This window comes from Brachypodium distachyon, chromosome 1 (assembly GCF_000005505.3).
Source record: "Brachypodium distachyon strain Bd21 chromosome 1, Brachypodium_distachyon_v3.0, whole genome shotgun sequence".
Classification (NCBI taxonomy): Eukaryota; Viridiplantae; Streptophyta; class Magnoliopsida; order Poales; family Poaceae; genus Brachypodium; species Brachypodium distachyon.
The window spans coordinates 30,843,855-30,864,981 of record NC_016131.3 but is presented as its reverse complement, the minus strand read 5'-3'; the positions used below and the strand labels follow the sequence as shown (position 1 = coordinate 30,864,981).

The window sequence follows — 21,127 nt, the reverse complement described above, 5'->3', positions numbered from 1 at the left end:
CGTGTAATCAGTACAGAACTACAGATGCAATCTCAGCCGCTAGGCCTCGCAGATCGAACGGGTGGGAGAGGCACCCGCTAAACCCTAGCACGCACCCCCTCGTCAATAAATACCGCCCCCACAATGCCTCTCGCCGCCGCCGTCACCTGTTCGCCCATTGTCTCTCTCTTCCCCTAATTTTTTATCAGCAACTTGTTTCTCTCTTCTGTGGAGAATTGGTTTCGCCATGGATTTTCCAATCTCCATTTTGTAATCGCCTACTTGCGTGTGCCCACTTGCGTTTCTTTTCTCCGATTCAACTTGAGGTTGTTTTTGTTTCGCATGTTTATTTGTGGGAGAGAAGGCGAGTTGATGCAGATGACGACTTGCATATCCTGCTTAAGGAGCAGAAGCTGGCTTTCCGAAGCAAGCCGTGTTGCTCTACTTCCATGACTCTGATGCATCTCTTCTCCCCACTACTCGAGAAAATATTTGCGTGATTATCTTTGGTTTTCTTCGTTGTTTTCGTTAGAGGGTCTTAAAATAACAGTCATTGATCTTTCGTTTTGTTTTCAGAAATCCTAGCTTTCTAATTGTGCTTCCTTCAGTTACTTCGAATATTTTTGTTTGCTTTCTGTTACGGATTAAAGATGCTAAAATGTTAAAAGTATACCGTCACGGCGTGTCTAAAGAATTAAACAGCAATAAGAACCTGTACGTGACTCCGTGCCTCAAATTCGAGGCGGAACGACCTAACGAACAAGTGGGAAGGGCAGAGCATGAAAGTATGCATCCAAGACCCAACCGGATGAAGAAATTTCGTCGGTTTTCTCAAGGTTGGCTTTTACAGGATCTCCCTCCTGTTGTCAAGTTTGTGAAAGTGGGTACAGTGGAAAATCTACGATTCAGGAGTGCGCCTTTTTTTAGGCATTCATTGGACTCCTGACGTTCGAAGCAAAACAAGACCGGAAAAGAACACGCGTTTCTCCCGCTATGAAACCGTTATTATCCTGACCAACGTGCGCAGTTTGATGTAACCCGGATTGAGCGCAGTTTCGGATCAAAAGCAAGCGAGAGAGCCTCGCTACAACAAGCCATTGGTTGGAGGCTTGGAGCGTCATCTGGCCCTGACATGATATATGCTGAGTTCGCCATGTGTCTCAACGACTACAGACGCTCCCTGACAAACATCTGTGGCCAGCGATATGTCAACTCCTCAGTTCCTTGTATTATAAAAAATATAGAATAAACTAAACAATAATTCTATTGCAAGGATGGTAATGATGTTTGCCACAAAATCTACAACTAATAATAAAGGGAATAGTGTTTCATCGGTCGTCGTCCGTCGCGCGATTTGGGCTTCGGACCGGGCCCAGCCCAATTGGGGGATCGGTCTGGCCGGCCCATCGAACCACGATTCCGAAAGAAAAAATCTCGTCTGTCCCTGACACACGCGAGATACTGAGCCCGACCTCAAATCCGCACGCGCGCCGCCAAATCCGCTGCTGCACTGCCTCCCCGCACGCTCCAGTGGCCCCCACGAGCCTCCGGATCGGTAATGTTTCTCTTTTAGGAATTAGTGTTTCCTTCGTCGGTCGTCGTCCGTCGCGCGATTTGGGCTTCGACCTGGGCCCAGCCTGATTGGGGTGATCGGTCTGGCCGGCCCACCGAACCAGAGTCCGAAAGAAAAAGTCGCTTCGTCCATCCCTGACGCGCGCGAGATGTTGAGCCCGACCTCAAATCCGCACGCGCGCCACCAAATCAACTGCTGCACTGTTTTCCTGCGCACGAGCCTCCGGATCGGTACTGTTTCTCTTCTCTGCTAATTAGCAAGAGTAGTAAGAAGTTTTCATGATCTATTTGTTAGTGTATGGCGTTTATGTTTAAAAATCCGTGGCAACGACGGACGGTATACTAGTTAGGATAAAATTAGTACCTGGTGTCTTTAAAATATATAATACGAGTTCTTAGTTTAATTTATCTATAACAAATAGTTCAATTTCTCTTATTTTATCCGTAACATCACATGCGTATTTAGCTAGTCCCTCTAAAGGCTGTCATCATCGCTCACTTCAACAGCACCGGGATCCAGAGGGTGCCATGTTTAGATGTTGCCTCGTTTTTTAATCTTCTCTTAATCTTTGCTGCTTCTAGAGTTCTAGGCTAGGAGAGTAGGTCCGCATCCGGATGGCAATGGGTACCCGATACCCGCATACCCGACGGGTATGTATCCGTTTAAGATACGGGTATGGTAAAAAAAAATATCCGCGGGTATGTAATTGGTAAAATCCTGTACCCGACGGGTTTGGCGGGTACGGGTATGGTATTGGGGTACCCGAATCCGTATACCCACACCTGCATAGATAGCCCACTTCAAAAGCCCAGTAAATCTTGCCTAGGCCCAACCCAATAACATTGATATATAATCCCGAAATCTCCACTCTCCAGACCTAACCCTAAATCCTCCACCAGACGCCATGCGCCCCCGCGGGCGGGCTGCGGCCGCCTCCTCCCTCCACCCTCCTCTTCCCTCCGCCGCCGCCAGGGCCAGTCGTCCGTCGACCGTCGCCCCGCCTCCTCCCCGTCCACCGTCGCCTCACCTTCTCCCTCCTCCACGGGCCACAGCTCCCTCCGCCGAAGCCCCGCGCCCACCTCCCTCACTGCTCCCTCCGCGACCGGCTGACCGGCGAGCCGCCTCCTCCCTCCTCCAGTCCGACATGGACATCGACTTCGAGCTCAAAGGCAGCGACACCGGCGACGGCTCCGGATGCGACGGCAAGAGCGACCACACGACTCCAACGCCGACTCCAAGCCCCTCGCCGGAGCCCTTTGACCTCAGAAATCACGAGGTATTTGAAAGATCGGTATGGTCAACTAGAGGGGGGGTGAATAGGCGACTAACAATTTTACTTTTTCTTTTCACTTTTAAGGATACAAGCATCAATACAAGGGTTCACTAAAACATCTAAATGATGAACACCCCTAGTATGATGCGATAGCCGAAGCACTAGCCGAAACACAAGATAAACAATTAAGCTTTGCGAGTAAGTAAAGGGGCAAGAATGATACCACACGGGGAGACGAAGATTTCACCGGAGTTCCACCTATTGGGGTCGGTGTACGTCTCCGTTTGGAGAAGTGCTCTATCACAAAGATAGAGGCGCCACAAAGGCTCATTCTATTTTCCAACTCACCACACCACAAAGGTGGGATGAGCTCTCACAACACCACAAAGGTGAGGTGAGTTCCACTAGTGGCTTCTTTGAGGGCGAACACCGAACCCTTACAAACAAGGAGAAGGGCACAACTACACAACTTAATTGGAGGCTCCTTCCCGAATCCTCAAGCACCTCCTCACAAAATTGGAGGCCTTGAAGAGACACCTTCCGGCTAGGGATCCCAAAATCCAAAGAGTAACAAAATCCACAAAGGAAACAAGGGGAATCAACCATTTCCTTTGGTGAAACCCTAGATCTAGATCTCCTCCTCCAATCCTCAAAGAATTAACAAGGGGGGGGGGGGCTCTATGGAGGGAGATATAGTACTTTGAAGCTTTAGAAATGGTGTGGAGAGAGTTGGGGTTCGGATAAGTTCATCCCGAGATAGGGGATGACTATTTATGGGGGTCCCGAAATCTAACTGTTATGCACTAAGTCTGTCAGGGGAGTAAGTTCTGGTCATACCTCGGAAAACACAAATGAATTCCAGTAGCATCACGGAGGTAGGCCGGAAGTTCTGGGCCTGGAACAGACCTGGCAACACAGTTAGACTTTGGGTGGCTCTCTCTCGCACGGGTAGGCTTTATGTGGGTGCAAATATGGTAGTTTGTGTACGTGAAGTTGATTCGCCCATTACCTTCCCATGTGGACTCCCTCTTAATAGTACGGAGTTCCTACGACTCAATATAAATAAAAAGCTGCTAAACACCGCTACGCTTCTTTCCTTTTTGAGGGCAACGAACCATCTTGTGCCATATGATCTCAAATCTGAAACACTCGAGCACACGGTTAGTCCACGAGTCATGTTGTCATTAACACCAAAACACTTAAGGATTGAAATGCCCTTTCAGTATTCACCCCGACCCCGAGTACATCGCCGACAGCAAGCCCTTCCCCAGATGCACCTTCCTCCTCTGTCCCTCGGCCGCCGGTGCCACTGCCACCACCTGGATCAGGGAAGCGATTGGGGTATCTACTTGGTGTTCGTCCCAACTCGACCAAGGTGCAACGTGGCGGCTCCAGCATGTCAGCTCCACCGCGTTTGCAACCTGCCGGCGTGGTGGCCAGGGCTAGACCAAAGAAGCGCCCTAGCCCACTTGGTGGCGCAAGCGATGCCAAGAACAGCGACAAGGGGAAGGGGAAGGTGGACAGCGACAAGGGGAAAGGCAAAGTTACATGGTGAGCAAATTTCTGAAAATTTTGTGAATGAAAATTAGTTGTTTTGTACTGTGTAATCCAGTAATTGTGGTATTTTGTTCACATGTTCTGATTTTTTGATAATGTGTAATTGTGCAAGCTCCTATTTAATATTAAGCTAGTTGTCTTATTGTAGTGGCAGTAGTTGGTTTATTGAACTTTTGTATGGCCTGTGTAGTGTATGCATGAATGTCTAGCTAGTTGTTTCATATTATGCCCTTATTTATACTTGATATGCATGAATTTCTGAAATCTGAATCATGGAATGAATGAGATTTATTTATGCTGCTATTTCTAGTCTCAAAATTGCAAGTGTTACAAGCTGCAATAGCCAAGCCTTACAAGATGGTCAATCTGAATCGGTGAATGAAGATGGAGAACGTGTGGTCATTTCGGATGAAGATGAAGATGATGTTAAGGACATAACTCCTGCAACCAAGCGTAGGCTAACTTCTAAGGTCTAGAAAGAGATGGAAAAGAAGAACATCAATGGAGAGTGGAAGGCCATCTGCAACTATTGTCACAAGCAACTTATTGCAACATCGAAGAGTGGCACTACACACTTGAAGGAGCATCTGAAAACCTGTACTCAAAGGATGTTGCTAGCACACTTGAAGTTGCTGGCACACGATATCCAACATTAAGGAAGGTTGCAAAAGATATATTTGCTATCCCAATAACAACTGTTGCTTCTGAATCTACATTTAGTACAAGTGGCAGAATAGTCAATGAACATAGGAGCCGCCTCACCTCTCTTATGCTTGAAACATTGATGTGCTCTCAAGATTGGCTTAGGAACAAATTAAAAGGTGAGCAAATAATGCAATTACTTAACACTTCTCTTCACTTTCATGGTACTAACAATTTGTCTTTATTCATGTATAAAATCTGTTGTAGATGCTCATACAAGTGAAACAAATTTCTGGACTTGTCTTCAAGACATCCAAGAAGGAAATCAGGTTAGTATTTATGCTTCAAATACGACTTTTGTGAGCCTATTTAGTAATTACATACTCATGTTTTGTCATTCTTTGATTTATTACTAGGACTTGGCTGATTGAGTTGTGGAACCATTGATGTTGGAGGCTTGGAGTTGGAGCTGCGTTGTTACGTCCTTGAACATTTGCTTTACGTCTTTTTGTTAGCTGATTGAGTTATGATTTATGAACTTGTGAAACTATTGATGTTGGAGACTTTGCAGCTGAGCTGTTGTAAGCTGATGTTTATGCTACTACCGTGCTACGTCCTTGTGTTGTATGCGTGCTACTTGGATGTTTATGTCGCTGAAATCTTAGCTATTTGTGTTGCTGTTTACCTGTTGTTTTGCTGCTGTTTTGTTGCTGTAATGCTGCTGTTTATCCTGCTGTTTTTGCTGCTGTAATGCTGCTGAATGCTGCTGTTTGCATGCTGTTTATCCTGCTGTTATTCTGCTGCTGCTGAAGTGCTGAATGCTGCTTATTGCTATTGCAGAATGTTGCTGATTTCAGAATGTTGCTGCTTGGCGGGTCGGATAAAAATACCCGCGGTTATCCGTACCCGTGGCGGGTGGCGGGTATGGGAAAATTTCATACCCGACCACGGGTATGGGTACAGGTAACAGTTGAGGGTCGGATCGCTGGGTCACGGGTATGGCTCTACCATACCCGTACCCATCGGGTGCCCGGAGGTCCGCAGCAACATCTTCAGCAGTTTTGCAAATAAAACGTAGCACCATTCTTTCAAAAAATAAATAAATCAAACATACAATGCTGTCCACCATGTTGCGCTCCATACGTTCCTCACCAATAGAAATGGAATTATTTGCCAAGCGCAAGGCCAGGCAAACACTGACCCTTCTTTCTTCGTCAGAATTAGGCACTCTACCATCCAGGTTTTGTTTCGATTCAGCAAGCTCCCAGCGGACCTACCGAAAACCATTGTACATTTCGGAAATCAGACGAGCTAAATCTCACCTGACTCCAGGTTTAACAAATGTGGTGTAACAACATTCTCTCCCTTTTTTTTATACTCAACGAGCCAGCTTTATTTCTCAAGCAACGTTACATCTATACGCTGGTTGAATTTGTAGTGTACATAATTAGGAAATGTGCTCCACTGACGTGATTTGTGGCGATCCGGATGCAAGCCTAAAAATTAAGAATCGCTCAAAAAAAATTGGAAAAAAACTGCGCACAAGGGCAACACAGCTACCAATCACTTTTAGAATATATATCCAAACTTTTATGAGATAAAATGCATTCATACGCTGGTTGATTCTATTTGATAAAGAATAGTTGAAAACATAGGAAAAACAAATATCTCGTCCTCCATGACAACGGGATAATGCGATAATGATAAATACACAGATGAAATCATGCAGCTCTAAGATCAGAAATCCCATCGATAACATATACCTTCAACAAAATTGTGATTCAAGAGAACTTTCATGTAAAGTACACAACAAGGTCGAAAATGGTGTCAACAAGATTTGCAGCCACAGGACTAATTCAAACACCTCTGCATTCTCATCTATCATTCTGACAAGTTACTTTTCAAGGCCTATCCTCAATTGTCTCATTCTAGATCCTTAAAGGATTAACTAGGCTCAGCAACCTTGAATCTATTTGTTTTTCTTGGATTTGCCCTTTGCAAAAGCAGTACCCTGCAAGACAATGAATTGATATTATGTTCTTAATATTCGGCGCCAGACTTGGCTGGACAAAGATATTAGTGGTGTGTAGAAAGATACCTCCAGCCACTCATCCATGTTGGCATCAGTTGTTCCAGTTCCCAGTTCCACCTTGGGGGCCTTCTTTGTTTTCTACAGCACACAAGCAATTTGGTGAGAATAAATACATAACCCAAGACTTAGCCTCCCAGCATGTGTACAACTTTTGTTCATATATTACTTTAAGCCTTTCTGCAATGAATATCTGGTGACACCAGGACTAAGAAACTGTTATGGTGTTCACCGCTTACAATCTGGCAGCTACTGGATCTTAAGAGGATTCAGGTCAACAGTCACAGAAAGTGGTTCTCACAAAAAGAAAAATGGAAACAGAAGGGAGTGCAAATGTACAAATTTCAAAGTCCAGTTCAGCAAAGCATATCACTGTCAAAAAGATAATTACCTTCGAGAGCTGTTGCACTTGTCCATAAGCCCACAATCCTAGGAGACCAAGAAGTGCAATTCCAAGGGTAATAAGGAAGACAGACTCAACACTCAGTAGGCCTCCAACCTCAACAACCTCAATGGTGCCGTTGTAGAAGACGTTCTGATAGGGGTGCTGGTCGATCTCATATACTATGTAACCAACAAGATCATATGCCCCAGGCTGCAAGGACACAGGCATCAGATATCCAGGAAATAACAAAGGAGCATCTTCAGTTTTCAGTTTCAGAGGTAATGAAAAGAATGAGATTGTGGTGAAACCTGCAAGAACTTGCTCACGGCAAATGTATAGGGAAAGGTTGCTTGCACAGAGACAGGGACTGATGCATTGAAGAAGTTCTGCAAGAAAAAAACATGAAATCTTCCAAAAGCATGTAGCAACAAACATATATCTTTTCTAACTTGCCACCTGTATCTCAGGAAACAAAACCCGCAATTTCTGGAGGTGTCCCAACACATGAATGATTTTTCCTTATGGGGGTTGGAGGCATCACACATGAATCCCCCCCCCCCCCCCCCAGATGCTTATTTAACAGCAGGTCGTCACTTTTTCTTACGCATCCACCCCCACCCCCAGAATTGCCAGACACTAGCTCTAGCATTTGCTCCTGCAGCCTGCCCCTCCATTCATTTCACGGCCAATACAAAAACGGATAGATCACGTATATCACATAAAATAGTTTCAGAATTAGTAGGATCCACATTTTCCTACTACCCTTGCTCCCTCCGACCCTGCACCTCACCACACATCTATACAACTTCCTCCTGAACGAGCTCTATCTTTTTGTCCAATCAATATAAATTCAAGAGGAAAATGTCCATTAATGCATGTGAACAAGGAAAACAGTGATCTGAAGAAAAATCAACAAAGTACCTACAAGGCTACAACTATTTCTCAGCATTACACAGGTAAAAAAATATTTCTTGGCAATAAGAAGTAAGTAAATGATGGATGAGTAGGACAGTTGGATGGTGCATCCATCCACTAAACGCAGGTTTCAGTCACTTCAGCTAGTACATATGATATAAAAGCAACAAAACTCATACAATCGCTAACCTGAACTGTAAGGTTTTGGCCGTACATACGATGATCATAAGGAAGATGCAGAGTTGAATGGACAGCAACAACATTCAGAGTTGATTCACCTGTTAACACGATGTACAAGAAGGTTGTGAGCCCAGTCAATAGGAACACTAACAAGCTGATAAAATATTGAGTCCAGCAAAATTTGATGTTATCACAAACATGGCAGTTTACATAAGAGTAATGCTGTAGTCTTTATTCTTACTCCTATAAAAGAGTGAATCAGTGGTGGCAGTCCACCAAGTCCGCCTTATGTCATAAAAAAATCCACCTTCTGATGCAATGGTTATTTTGTTTGAAACCGAAATTGGGAAACAAAATACAAGCAAATGCTACTGTCATGTAATTGTGGTTTTTTGTGGTCTAATTTTCTATAGCAAGAAGTAGAATTTGTTTTTATCTGTAGTAATGCACATGTATTTAGTTAGCAATATACAAGGTAGGATGACAGAAAACTGAGGTACTGAACTACTCAACAATCTCATACACTACATACCAACTGAATGTAGATGATACCAACCAAAGATGGATTAACTTGCAATTAGTTACTACACATAAAGTAAACAGCTGACAGCCCACATGTGCACGGATGAAATTATGAAAAGAACCTCCACTAAATAGCTAAATGGAGGTATCCCACGCCCACCACAATTCCTAGGCTAGCAACTGCAAGTGCCAGAGAAAAGAACTGGAATTACCCTCATTTTGCAGGCCAACCAATAGCTCAGTTTCTTCACCTGCTGGTACAACTGCAACCAACAATAAAATAAAATGAACAAATTCTTGAATACTGAAGTCAGGATATAACGCAGATTTTCAACAAAAAATGTTACTCTACAGCATATTAAGTATTTTCGCATTCTCTCATGCAAATATTAAATGTATACTGCAAAGTCTACAGATATTCATGGATTCTTTTCAGATGAATAAAATTACGTAGTTTATCATCTTTGAAAGTATCATGACAGACGAATGTACAGGCTCGTATTGAACATCATGATACATACTTGCAATAGCTTAGAAATGATAATATGAGTACAATTCTTATGAGTGATTGATGAAGAAAAAAAGGTTCAACAAAAGTGCATGGTACTACTTACTTTTGCCAGCATTTTTGGGGAAGACACATACTGTTTCCACACCAGAAGCCGGGCTTAAAGGTCCATCACTGGAAACTGGAGTGTCATCACCCACAATTCCAAGATCAGCACCTTCGACAACTTCAGCCATAGCATCATCTTCCTCCGACTGGGCTCTCCCGACTGCAGGAACAGAAGTAATATAAATCAGTCAAGATGAAATGTGGCAGGAAAGAATGAAATTATCACTTGTACATATCCATAAAGAAAAATCAACTGTATATTTGTATGCTAGGTGATTGCAGAAATTTATGCATGCAGCAAAGCTAGCAATATTAGGGCAGATAACAAGATATCAGATTCTTCACCAATAGAAATTATCCAATAAGGTGAGCAACAAAATGTCAAAAACTACTTGAAGCATCTACTGTAAGGCATTTCACTAAAAACAGGATAGTGTGCAAAAAATGAGAGGGCTTAAGAATAGGAACTTTTTATAAGTCATGCTTTTGACTTCAATTTCCTTTTACAAACACAATCAAACTAATATATCCCAATTCTTAAACTGCTCGCTGGGACAGTGATTTTAGCCAATTAATCTATCCTTCAACAGCCAACAGCATAGTTACAACATTTTACCACGGTAAAAAAATAACACCGATCAATTAATCTATCCTTCAACAGTCAACAGTATAGTTACACCATTTTAGCGTGGTTAAAAAAAGTCTATTACACCAATCTACCGATGCTGGCCACAAAATAATGAGAACTCGGAGCATTTCAGAAGCTGCTAATTTCCCAGCATGCAAACACAGAAAAAACAGGCACTCAAAATAGTGTCCTCCTGTAAATTTCGCCCAAGACCCCTGCCAACCAACTAGTCTCAAGCCTCGGCCCGACGCACCCAAGACCGCACAACCGCCGCATCCCACCAACGCCGCTAAACCCCGACGAGCGCACCGATCTAATCCCGCTCGCTCTAAATCCAGCCAGCTCCGGCGCAACAACGTCCCCTGGAGAGCCCGATCGGTACCATCCCCGCACCGCGGAGGCTCGAGACCGACAGATCTACCGCTGCACCGCCGCAGAATTATCGGGAGCGCGAGAGGGAAGAGCGGATCTAACTGGCGGAGATCGAGAGGGGCGGGGGCAGGGATGGGGGATGTGGCGTCGTTACCTTGTGCGAAAGGGGAAGCGGCGAGGAGGAAGGCGAGGAGGATGGCGGAGAGCCAAACCCTAACCGCCATGGCCGGCTCAGATCGGATCAGGAGGAGGAGGTGGTAAGGGTCGTCTTGGGCGGGTGGGTTTTTGCAGGGGCTGGGCGTGGCGAGGCTACTACTAGTAGAGAGTTGCCTTGCCTCCCACGAGGTCCACGGCTTTGCAGAGTGAGGCCGAAGCCGGCGTCGTCCTTACCTGCTGCGTTGGGTTTTCCGTTCTTTTTCCTCGGGCTTTTTTTGGTTGTTGCATTCATTTCCGTGCCAGGGGATCGTGATCCGCATCGTAAATCCTCTGACGAGTGGGGGGGCTATCTGCTCGGCTCCGATCGAACAAGTGAAAACATGCAGGGCGAACACAATACGCTAAGCAGTTGAAAGCGAAGAAGAGAATAGAGCAGATGAAGCAATCAGAGTTCAGGCAGACCAATGAAACTGCAGCTATACAATCCAACGGATTTACGGAACTGGATAGAAATGTGTACTACTACTACTATAAGCCAACATTTCAGTCATGAAATTTTACCAGCGCCACAGTGAAACGGCAGCCGAATAGGAGTTCAGGCAGACCAATGAAACTATGGTTATACTTATACAATTCAATGGATTTACGAACCTGGGCAAATGCGCCCAGATATTACACACGCTTCGGGATACAAGATGTCAGGGTTGCAATTTCAACACACCAAACACCTAAAGTAAACAACTGTGTTTCGAACCACGAACCACAGACCCTGGAACTTGAGAACATCATCGGATACTTTGCAATGTCCGGGGATTTTGCTTTTCGCTATCACGGCGACGTAACTGTAATTTGTAAGTGACATCAGTTGGACAAGTGCAGGTTCCTCCGGTGTAACTCCCCCTAGTTTGGATGGTTCAGTGCCATGAACTTGCACTGCTCACTCATCGCCTGGAGCTGCGCGTCCTTCTTATCAACCATGGCCCGTAGCCTCACATTTTCCTCCATCACCTTCTGGACTTCAGCCTCTTTTTGTGCTTTCTCAGTCTCCAGCTGGTTAGTCCTCGCGACTAGTCTGTGCACAAACATGAGAAGCACTGTATTGGTGATAGACAACAGACTCGATGCTTGCTGAACAGTACATACTAGACCATTTCCCAGGTAAAAAAAAGGTTACCCACCAGTACAAGCAAAGGGTGGGAGGAACACTGCCTATTCGTTTAAATCAAGAGTGGATCTTATTTACAGAGTTGGCCCTTTTTTAGAAGGGAAGAAAGTCTGAAAACTCACAAACCAAAGCGAGTACTAACCCTCAATTGCACTGCCAGCTGCATACAAAAAGACCTAAGCTAAATGAGCTACCTGTATAATTTACCAGCAAACTTCGCTCTATTATTCTATGACTATTATATGCTGACTACACATGTATCAAGTAGACACCAGAAGGAGGAAGTAGGGGGAGGACAATGGATGAGGTATATGAATTATCTGTTTCTCCCCTAGAATGTGGTTCCGTATAGTTTCACAGCTCATGGGCATTTCCTTGGGTAGACGTTCCACTTTGAAGGCCATACAAGCAGTACAAAGATTAATGATAAAATGACAAATATGGAACTAAAAGACCTGACAGGATCAGGAAGAAGCAGCAGCTGCAATTTGGAGCAAGTGCAGATCAGCAGAAAATCAGGTCTATATCTGCATCTTCTCGCGACTCTAAATGTCCATTATGATCAAAGTACAGAACTGCCGTCTCAAGTGAGAAGTAATTGAATCGACCTCAAACATTTGATGGCAACAGGAAATTAAATGTTCGATGAGAATCGTCTATACGATAACATAAAAGTAAAATCTGCCGTATGACAATTTTAATCAAAGGTTACATGGTAGTGAACTGGATTCAGAACAAGCATTAGTTATCCCATCACCCAAATCCCTAACAAATGATGAAGTGGGTGAAGAAACTGATGATAATATGTGATAGAGAGGGAAGCCCCTGAAGATGCCATATAACTTTATGTGCTAATTTAGAACAGAATATATGTGGGATGCCCTATAGTCTGTACATAAGGCAGAGCCCATTTAGTCAAAAGTAGATTGGAACTGGTCAGAAGAATCCAACAAATGCTACAAAACATATTAAAATCATATACCCTGCTGGAAAAAAAATGGTTTTACTGGGGGTAGTTGGGGGTTAAATATCCAGGAAGAGAAGTTTGTTTCGTTGACTGAATATATTAATTTATATTGTTAAGATCATCAGCATGGTTATAGTAACTCACACATCACAGCATATTGTGAGTTTTACTGAACTGTACCAGGACTTTATGGTCACTAATCATCAAAGTACAAACCATGCAACAGCAGAAGCATATCATAACACGCACTCCCTACTTCACAAAATATAAGTCATTTCTGATTTTTGTCCTAACTAAACTTTTTAAGTTTGACCAAGTTTATAAAACAAAATATCAACATCTACAATACCAAATAGATACACTCCGAACATATTTTATGATAGATCTATTGATATTGATTTGGTATTGTAGATGTTAATATTTGTCTATACAGTTGGTTAAACTTATAAAAGTGTGACTTAGGACAAAAGCTATATGACTTATAATTTAGGAAGGAAGACATGAGAATGGCTAGTGTGTCTGCTTTTGCAGAGTCCAGGGTAGTTCTCTCTTCCATTATCTAAAAAGCTATGGCTGCTTTGTTCAGGATTGGCCGATTGGGAGGTTGAAATGAACTACTTCTAATCTTCCTTCATCCGACATTTTCTTGAAGTTTCCTTTACCAAACTTTACAAAGTTTTCAGAGCAAAATTAACCCATTCCAATCAACTTATACAAAAAGTAAGTGCTAGAAACAGCATGAGAATTGTGAAAGTACCTGTCAAAAAGCTTCTCCATTGTTTCGAATTGCTTCTCCGACGAAAGAAGAGTTTCTCTGACACTAACAAGTGTGCTGACATAAGTTCTGAGAGACTCAAAGTCGTTCTTCACACGACTAAGCTCCTGCTCATTTTCAGCAGCACGCTGCCTCTGTCGAGTGGTCTCCAACACCATATCTTCAACCCGCTGCCTCATCTCATTCAGCATACCGTTTGTACCCACTGCAAATTTCTCCATCTCCTCGACTTTCACCGACATGGACTCAACCTGTATGGTCTTCCTCCTGATCTCTTCCAACCCAATTCTCACCTTTTCCTTCTCATTAGCAGTTTCAGATTCAGCCATAATCACTCTCTTCACAAGAGACTCCATGACGTCGGTCACCACACGGATGGACTTCAGAATGTCATCGACATCTCCATCCCCCTCATTTGCATCACCATGCTTGGGAGCGCCGCTACCCTCTACCACCGATCTGTCATCCAAACCTCCACCACAGGAAGCAGACTCAGCAACCTTGGACCAGTCAGCCAGCGGCACCCCATGCCGGTCGACGAACCCCACGCCGTCCTGGTTCCTAATCCCGCACGACGTGTGCGCGAGGTGTGGTATCGCCATGATCCGCGCCTTGGATTTGAGGTAAGCCAGCAGGGTGGCGATGGTCTTCACCCTGCGGCACAGGTGGTCAAGCTCCCGGCCGGAATCGTCCTCGGAGCGCCTCATCCCAACCTTCACCTCCACAAGCCTTTCGCGCAGCGCCTCGACCTGGGACTGCTGCTGCCTCAGCTCCTCCCTCCATTCGCACTCCCCAACCGGCAGGCCGCTCTGGTCAGGGGCATCCTCCATGGAAGCCCTAAAATTTGGGGGACCAGAAAACATTCTGAATTTCTGATTGGGCTAAAGATGGATCTACCGCCCAATTTGACAGGGGGAAATATAAATTCTATTTGCGCAGAAGTACAGGGGATTTGGGGGTGGGGGCGTCCGGGCGTACCTTCGGATCGCAGCCGAGGAGGAGGAGGCCGGCGGCGGCGAACCGTACGGGCTCCGTTGAGCTGCTCTATTCGCCTTTGGGGGTGGGCTGCTTTCTCTTCTACTGCTTCGCTCGCTCGCGTTCGGTGGCCACGTCTCTTCTCTTCTTGCCTTTCCCCACCTCCCGGCTATCCCCTTCTCCGACCGAATTGATTGGCTTTTGCTTTGCTTTCTTCTATTTTTCGTTTTGTTTGGTTAGAAAAGAAAATGTTTTTCTTTCCTGATGAATTTTTTTAATAAAAGTTTTTTGGTACTTCCTCCTATTCATAATAAGTGTCGGGATTTAGTACAACATTTTGTAACCTTATTATGGATCAGTGGGAGGATTTTTCTATTATTTAGGGCAAGATTGCTTTATCCATTCAAATGTGATGTATACACAAGTGCAATCTCAATTCTCAAGAAGATACGCACACTTGTTTTCTGAACAAAATAAGAAATCCACACATAACACTCTTGGTAGGCCTATAGACGTGTTAGCGGTGTCATGGACTTGAAGACTTGAAAATGCACTTGTTTTCTGAACAAAATAAGTATTCTTGGTGTCGAACATTGATCTAGAGAATAAAGACCTAGTATGTACCTCTCGTTTCATACATAATGTTTTTGGATTTCCACCACACAATTAGTGGCAAACACAATCTTATGTAAGTATGTTGCAAGCCCGCAAGAATCAAAGCTTTGCCACATACCATAACTCTAGAGTTATAGGATTTACAACATTGGGAATCATGTGTCGAAGCTTCCAGGAAGGCGCATAAATGATCACGACAAAGTACATAAGTTGCTCCCTTGCCCATTGATCTAGACATCGCACCATTCACATTAGACTTGATCACATTGTCTAGTTATGATACCTGTTTGCTTCATGAACAACACTTGTGGTCACAATGATTTGCATTCGCCGGTGATTCACAATCCCCAACTCCTCTAGATATTGATTACCAAACAAGTGCGTTCAAGGCTTTGATATCCACCCAAATGAATGACTTCCATCAAACCTCGTATTATCCACGTAGTCATAAGAATTGTACTACCTTTGTTCCTAAATATAAGATTCTCTATCTTCTAAGTTAAATTTCTTAAATTTGATCAAACTTACATAAAAACTCGACGCAGGACTTGATTTTCTTGATCGAGCATGGCTTCTTTTCCTTTCTTTAGGTGTAGCCAAAACGCCCTTCATGCTCTTCAAGCCAAGATTGTTCCCTTCGGTGCTTTGTCTCAAACTAGCACGGTGTACGTCCTTTGCTACGAAATTATTGATAAAAGAATTTTTACATGTAAAAGTAACATGATAGTCGCATTATAGCCAAACACGACAAAAGTCTGATGATATGGTTTGTTAGATTTGAACTACGAGCCTCATGTAGACTGCAGGGCAAATGAACCTCAGTAGAAGACAGGGAAAGGAAAGGTTATGTCTTTCTGGTCCAACTAGGTGGTTTGCATGGACTGAAGTTGTTAGGGTTGAGAAAAAAAATGAACGGACAACTATCAACTCTAAACTTGATAAGCAGGAAAGGTAATTGATCACCTTTTATTTAGCTTTGAAAATAAATTAAGTTGTACATAAATCACCACATTGAGAGGATCGAGATGTTGACTAGAGGGGGGGGGGTGAATAGGCAACTACAAATTTTCACTTATTTTTAGCAATTTAGGCGTAGCGGAATATAAAGGTTTTCTAAATGCAACTAAGTGAAACAACCTATATGATGCAATATAAACAAGCAACAAGAACAAACACAAAGTAATTAAGCTCGGGTAAAGGAGTAACCGAAGGGCTCAAAGGAGACACGGATTTTTCCCGATGTTCACTTCCTTGGGAGGAAGCTAGTCACCGTTGGAGGGATGAGGGAACCACGATAGGTATCCCTAATAGCCGTGAGAGGGCACACCCAATCTCCTTGAGCCTCCCACACCAAAGTAGGAGCTCAATCACTAAGTGGTTGGCTTTGAGGTGGCCACCGGACCTTCACAAACTTCACGGGGCAAATCCACGGAGAATAAATGCTTCCGAGGTGACTCCAACCGTCTAGGAGTCCCCACAACTCCAAGAGTAACAAATCAAGTGATGAACTCCAAGAGGGACGAATCCCTTTGGTGGAAGGCTCCTCTCTCTTTTCCCTCAAAGGATTGATTCGATTTGAGCGAGGGAATGGGAGCTATTTGAGCTTTTGAGCTTTGGGCAACAATGGAGAAGCTTGGGATTAGGCTCGGCTCGAGTGGGGAAGAAGGCACCCACAAAGAAGAAGGGTGGGGCCTATTTAAAGGTCCACCCAGAAATCTGCCCGTTGGTGCTAAAGTGCACTGCCCGGAATTCCTCCGAAAGAAGCCTGTACAGTTCGGATTCCGGGTGGCTTCCGGAGGAGCCTCCGGGTGAGTCCAGAAGCTACTGGACCCATCCGGAGGAATGCCCGGAGGGCCGTCCGGATTCCGGCCAGCACAGATCGCATCCGGAGGACGCCCGGAACCTCTGGCAGGCTTCCGACCTTCACAGAAACAGCACAAAAGATATGTTTCAATAGGAATTATGTTTGGAATTGAACTAGACATTGTTGTGGCTGTTTGTAGGGGTAAGTATATGAATTAGGGATGTGTAAAGGAGACGTAAATCCAATTGAAGTTCATCACATGATCCCCCTTAATAGTACGGCTTTCCTATGACTCAAAGAAGGTAAAATAACACAAATTTAAATGTACCGCCTTATTCATCCTTCATCCTTGTAGCCAATACACCACATATGCTTTGATGATCTTGTCAAATTAAAACCTGTTCACTCACTTAGCACACATGGTTAAATACCTACACATGATGTCATTTACACCAAAACCCACTTAGGGGATAAGATGTCCTTTCACACATGCACACACTCCACGAACATATGCTTACAAAGAACAAAAACCGACTTACGAATCTCACCAAGTTTCCACCAAAGGTACCGTGTGTATATAAATTGAACACAATGTAGTCCAACAAGCAAAATTTTATGGCCGATCTATGGATTTATGCTATTTAAAGTATATTTGACAAATTCTTTGTGCTAGATGGTATTACCTCCGATCCTAAATTCTTGTCGTGAGTAGTACAAATTATGACAAAAGAATCGGAGGGAGTACATATAAATGTAAGGGAGTAAATGCAAATATTTGTGCCAAAACTGTGTGGTGCAAAATAAGAAAGTAGGTATTATTTTATCGAACAGCAGTACTTCTTTTATCTTCTTCTTTTTATATAACGTTGTACTAATCGATTTTGCGAATTTCTTTTGGCTTGTATCTTTGAATTTCCATCCATTATTGCCATGGTTTTTTTCTTCATCGACCTTTTGCACTGGGACATCAGTTTAGAGCCAGCCTCCTTGCAACTGCTCCATCTACAACAAGGCATCGCGAAAACTGCACCCGTAGAAAACAGAACCATCACACGTGTCAGCAAAACTGATGATGGAGACGGTCGTGGCCAGCCTCTAACTTCCCTCCTTTCCTTCCTTCCCGTCACCGGCGGCACGTCTGCGCCCGCTGTCGGTTAATCCCCTCGCCGTTTTTGCGCGCAGCGCAGGGGCGCGCGGTTAATTAGTCAGTTCGACACGCTTTCCCAATTATAATCCGTTGATTTCTTCATGGTGCGACCACCGATCCACCGTGGGGGATCATCGAGCCGCCGCTGCTGATTCCGTCCGCGCGGGCGGGAGAGAGCGATCACCGATAATGGCGCAATCCGTGCGGTGCTGCTGCTGGCTCCTGGTGCTGACGCTGGTGGCGCTCGGCATCACGGCGGCCGTCGTGTTCGTCCGCCACAAGAACGGCGGCGGCGGCGTGCCGGGCTCCGTCGACCCCAAGTACGCCGAGGCCCTCGCCGTCGCCCTCCAGTTCTTCCAGGTCCAGAAATGTACGCACATGATCCAATCCAATTCTTCGCGATTTTCGCGTGTGTTCATCATTCATCTGAATGGAATTTCTCTTCTGAATTATATAGCCGGGAAGCTGGTGAAGAACGAGATCCCGTGGAGGGGGGACTCGGCGGTGGACGACGGGCAGGAGGCCGGGCTGGACCTGTCCAAGGGGATGTACGACGCCGGCGACCACATCAAGTTCGGCTTCCCCATGGCGTTCACGGCCACCATGCTGTCGTGGTCCGTGCTCGAGTACGGCGGCGCCATGCGCGCCGCCAGGCAGCGGGACTCCGCCCTGGACGCGCTGCGCTGGATCATGGATTACCTCCTCAACGCGCACCCCTCCGACGATGAGCTCTACATTCAGGTGATCATCCTGCAAAGGAAATTTTGGTCCACATCATCGTGTTTTTATTACTCCAGAAGCGAAACAGAGAAATATTGAACGGGGCAGCAAAATTCTGGTGATCCTCCTGCAAAGAAATTTTGGTCCACATCAATACATCATCATGTTTAGAGTTCTTGTTTCCTGAAGCGACAAAAATGAAAATATTGAGCGGGCAGCAAAATATTAGGTCCCACCGAGACTTGAACTCGGGTTACTGGATTCAGAGTCCAATGTCCTAACCACTAGACCATGGGACCTTTGCTGATACAAACGTTAGTGTTTTTATTTATAAATGTAATACACAAAGATGTTAATCCAAAGCATTAGAACGTTCATTTGGCCACGATTCTGCAAAAACGTGAGGAAAACTAGCCCCAAAATCAAAATGCATTTGTACAATGTCACCAGAACCGAATTCTGAAACCGGAATAGGGCTATGAATATGATGATGTTTGCATTCATCAGGTAGGCGACCCTGAAGCTGACCACAAGTGCTGGGAGAGGCCGGAGACGATGTCGGAGAAGCGGCCGCTGACCAAGATCACCGCCAAGTCCCCCGGGAGCGACGTGGCCGCCGAGACCGCGGCGGCCATGGCGGCCGCGTCGCTGGTGTACAAGCCCATCGACGGGACCTACTCCTCGTCCCTGCTCCGGCACGCCGAGCAGCTCTTCGCCTTCGCCGACCGGCACAGGGGATCCTACACCCACACCTTCCCCAAGCTCAGCGCCTACTACAACTCCACCACGTACCAGGACGAGCTCCTCTGGGCCGCCGGCTGGCTCTTCCACGCCACCGGCAACGGCAGCTACCTCTCCTACGCCACCGGCGAGAACGGCCAGGAGTTCGCCGACCTCGGCAACCCCAGGTATTTCAGCTGGGACGACAAGCGCCCGGGCACCCAGGTACAAACAACGATAGCTAGGCCCGGACTTGAGATTCCTGAAACTCGGTTGTTCGTTCTGAAATCTGAAGTGGAAATTTTCTGCGGCATTTCATAGGTTCTTTTGTCAAGGGTGAGCTTCTTTGCCTCGCAAGGATCTGGCATTGAGCAAGATAGTCTTGATGGGGTTGAGTCGTACAAGCAGACCGCCGACGCCGTCATGTGCATTCTCCTGCCGGACTCTGAGACTGCCGCTCCCAGAACAGAAGGTATGTATTAACTGAAACTGTAATGTACTCCGTATCTTCTTACCAAGTTATTGTAAAAGCTATGGATGGAGTAACGAAGTATAATTGGCATGGCTTTGCAACACGATTTCAGGGGGGTTGCTGTATGTAGCCGACTGGAACTCGCTTCAGCACCCGGTGGCCTCCGCCTTCCTCGCCGCCGTTTACAGCGACTACATGCTGACCTCCGGGAAGACGGAGCTCAGCTGCGGCAGCCAGACCTTCTCGCCGGCCGATCTGCGCAAGTTCGCCAAGTCCCAGGTAACGAATTAAACACTCCTGTCTGCCTTCAGAGATTGAGCAGAGAAATGGCTAATGGCTATAACCTGAACATGTGCTGATCGTTCTCGCTTGGCATGGCCAGGCCGACTACGTGCTGGGGGAGAACCCGATGAAGGTGAGCTACCTGGTCGGGTACGGCGACAGCTACCCGCAGCAGGTGCACCACCGCGGCGCGTCGATCCCGGCGGACGTGGACACGGGCTGCGGCGGGCAGGAGTGGCTGGAGTCGCCGGAGCCCAACCCGAACGTGGCCACGGGGGCGCTCGTCGGGGGTCCCTTCAGGAACGACTCCTTCGTGGACAAGCGGGACAACGTGATGCAGAACGAGGCCACCACGTACAACAGCGCGCTCATCGTCGGCCTCCTCTCCGGCATCCTCTCCACATCCCCCGTCGCGCAGTCCTTGTCCTGATCCATTCATTCCGTCTCCTGCTCGATTGCTAACCGACTGATTCCTTTTGTGTATATAGCCGTTATATCCGAACTGAACTGAACACTGATCGATCGAATGGTAGGGTCAGGCCTCTCAATCTACTGGCAAACTTGCTTATAAACTCCGGAAAACGAAACAGAGCTGCAC

The 21,127-nt window shown here is 45.6% G+C and overlaps 3 protein-coding genes, 1 long non-coding RNA gene and 1 other non-coding gene across 5 annotated transcripts; 2 read left to right on the top strand and 3 right to left on the bottom strand.

The window, feature by feature from the left end:
• Nucleotides 1-5,028: 5,028 nt before the first annotated feature.
• On the top strand, nt 5,029-5,457 carry LOC112270175. Its single transcript, XR_002962560.1, has 3 exons — nt 5,029-5,203; nt 5,334-5,353; nt 5,441-5,457. It is a non-coding gene; the product is annotated as an uncharacterized LOC112270175 (long non-coding RNA).
• Nucleotides 5,458-6,756: 1,299 nt separating this feature from the next.
• Nucleotides 6,757-11,105, bottom strand: LOC100839584 (translocon-associated protein subunit alpha). The gene is made up of 8 exons (XM_003563525.4): nt 10,886-11,105; nt 9,730-9,891; nt 9,328-9,378; nt 8,603-8,691; nt 7,807-7,884; nt 7,505-7,708; nt 7,123-7,194; nt 6,757-7,035 (listed from the first exon to the last, which is right to left on the bottom strand). Exons 1-8 carry the CDS (start codon nt 10,953-10,955, stop codon nt 6,994-6,996), a joined length of 768 nt encoding a protein of 255 aa, XP_003563573.1. The 5' UTR covers nt 10,956-11,105; the 3' UTR covers nt 6,757-6,993.
• A 268-nt stretch (nt 11,106-11,373) lies between these two features.
• Nucleotides 11,374-14,971, bottom strand: LOC100838451. The gene is made up of 3 exons (XM_003563522.4): nt 14,773-14,971; nt 13,777-14,631; nt 11,374-11,959 (listed from the first exon to the last, which is right to left on the bottom strand). The coding sequence occupies exons 2-3, from the start codon at nt 14,622-14,624 to the stop codon at nt 11,788-11,790; spliced, it is 1,020 nt and encodes a 339-aa protein (XP_003563570.1). The 5' UTR covers nt 14,625-14,631; nt 14,773-14,971; the 3' UTR covers nt 11,374-11,787.
• Nucleotides 14,972-18,184: 3,213 nt separating this feature from the next.
• LOC100837854 (endoglucanase 18) lies at nt 18,185-21,081 on the top strand. Its single transcript, XM_003563520.4, has 6 exons — nt 18,185-18,705; nt 18,793-19,076; nt 19,563-20,000; nt 20,097-20,247; nt 20,360-20,526; nt 20,630-21,081. Exons 1-6 carry the CDS (start codon nt 18,525-18,527, stop codon nt 20,957-20,959), a joined length of 1,551 nt encoding a protein of 516 aa, XP_003563568.1. The 5' UTR covers nt 18,185-18,524; the 3' UTR covers nt 20,960-21,081.
• TRNAQ-CUG lies at nt 19,283-19,354 on the bottom strand. The gene has a single exon. It is a non-coding gene; the product is annotated as a tRNA-Gln (tRNA).
• Nucleotides 21,082-21,127: the final 46 nt, after the last annotated feature.

Excerpts from the sequence above, each read along its gene's own strand:
- LOC100839584 (XM_003563525.4), bottom strand. The coding sequence starts at position 10,955 with ATGGCGGTTAGGGTTTGGCTCTCCGCCATCCTCCTCGCCTTCCTCCTC. Across the intron at positions 8,692-9,327 it reads GGTTGGCCTGCAAAATGAGG|GTGAATCAACTCTGAATGTT; the intron begins GTAATTCCAGTT and ends TCGTGTTAACAG. Across the intron at positions 7,709-7,806 it reads CCGTGAGCAAGTTCTTGCAG|CCTGGGGCATATGATCTTGT; the intron begins GTTTCACCACAA and ends GTGTCCTTGCAG.
- LOC100838451 (XM_003563522.4), bottom strand. The coding sequence starts at position 14,624 with ATGGAGGATGCCCCTGACCAGAGCGGCCTGCCGGTTGGGGAGTGCGAA. Across the intron at positions 11,960-13,776 it reads ATGGAGAAGCTTTTTGACAG|ACTAGTCGCGAGGACTAACC; the intron begins GTACTTTCACAA and ends GTTTGTGCACAG.
- LOC100837854 (XM_003563520.4), top strand. The coding sequence starts at position 18,525 with ATGGCGCAATCCGTGCGGTGCTGCTGCTGGCTCCTGGTGCTGACGCTG. Across the intron at positions 18,706-18,792 it reads GTTCTTCCAGGTCCAGAAAT|CCGGGAAGCTGGTGAAGAAC; the intron begins GTACGCACATGA and ends TGAATTATATAG. Across the intron at positions 20,248-20,359 it reads TGCCGCTCCCAGAACAGAAG|GGGGGTTGCTGTATGTAGCC; the intron begins GTATGTATTAAC and ends ACACGATTTCAG.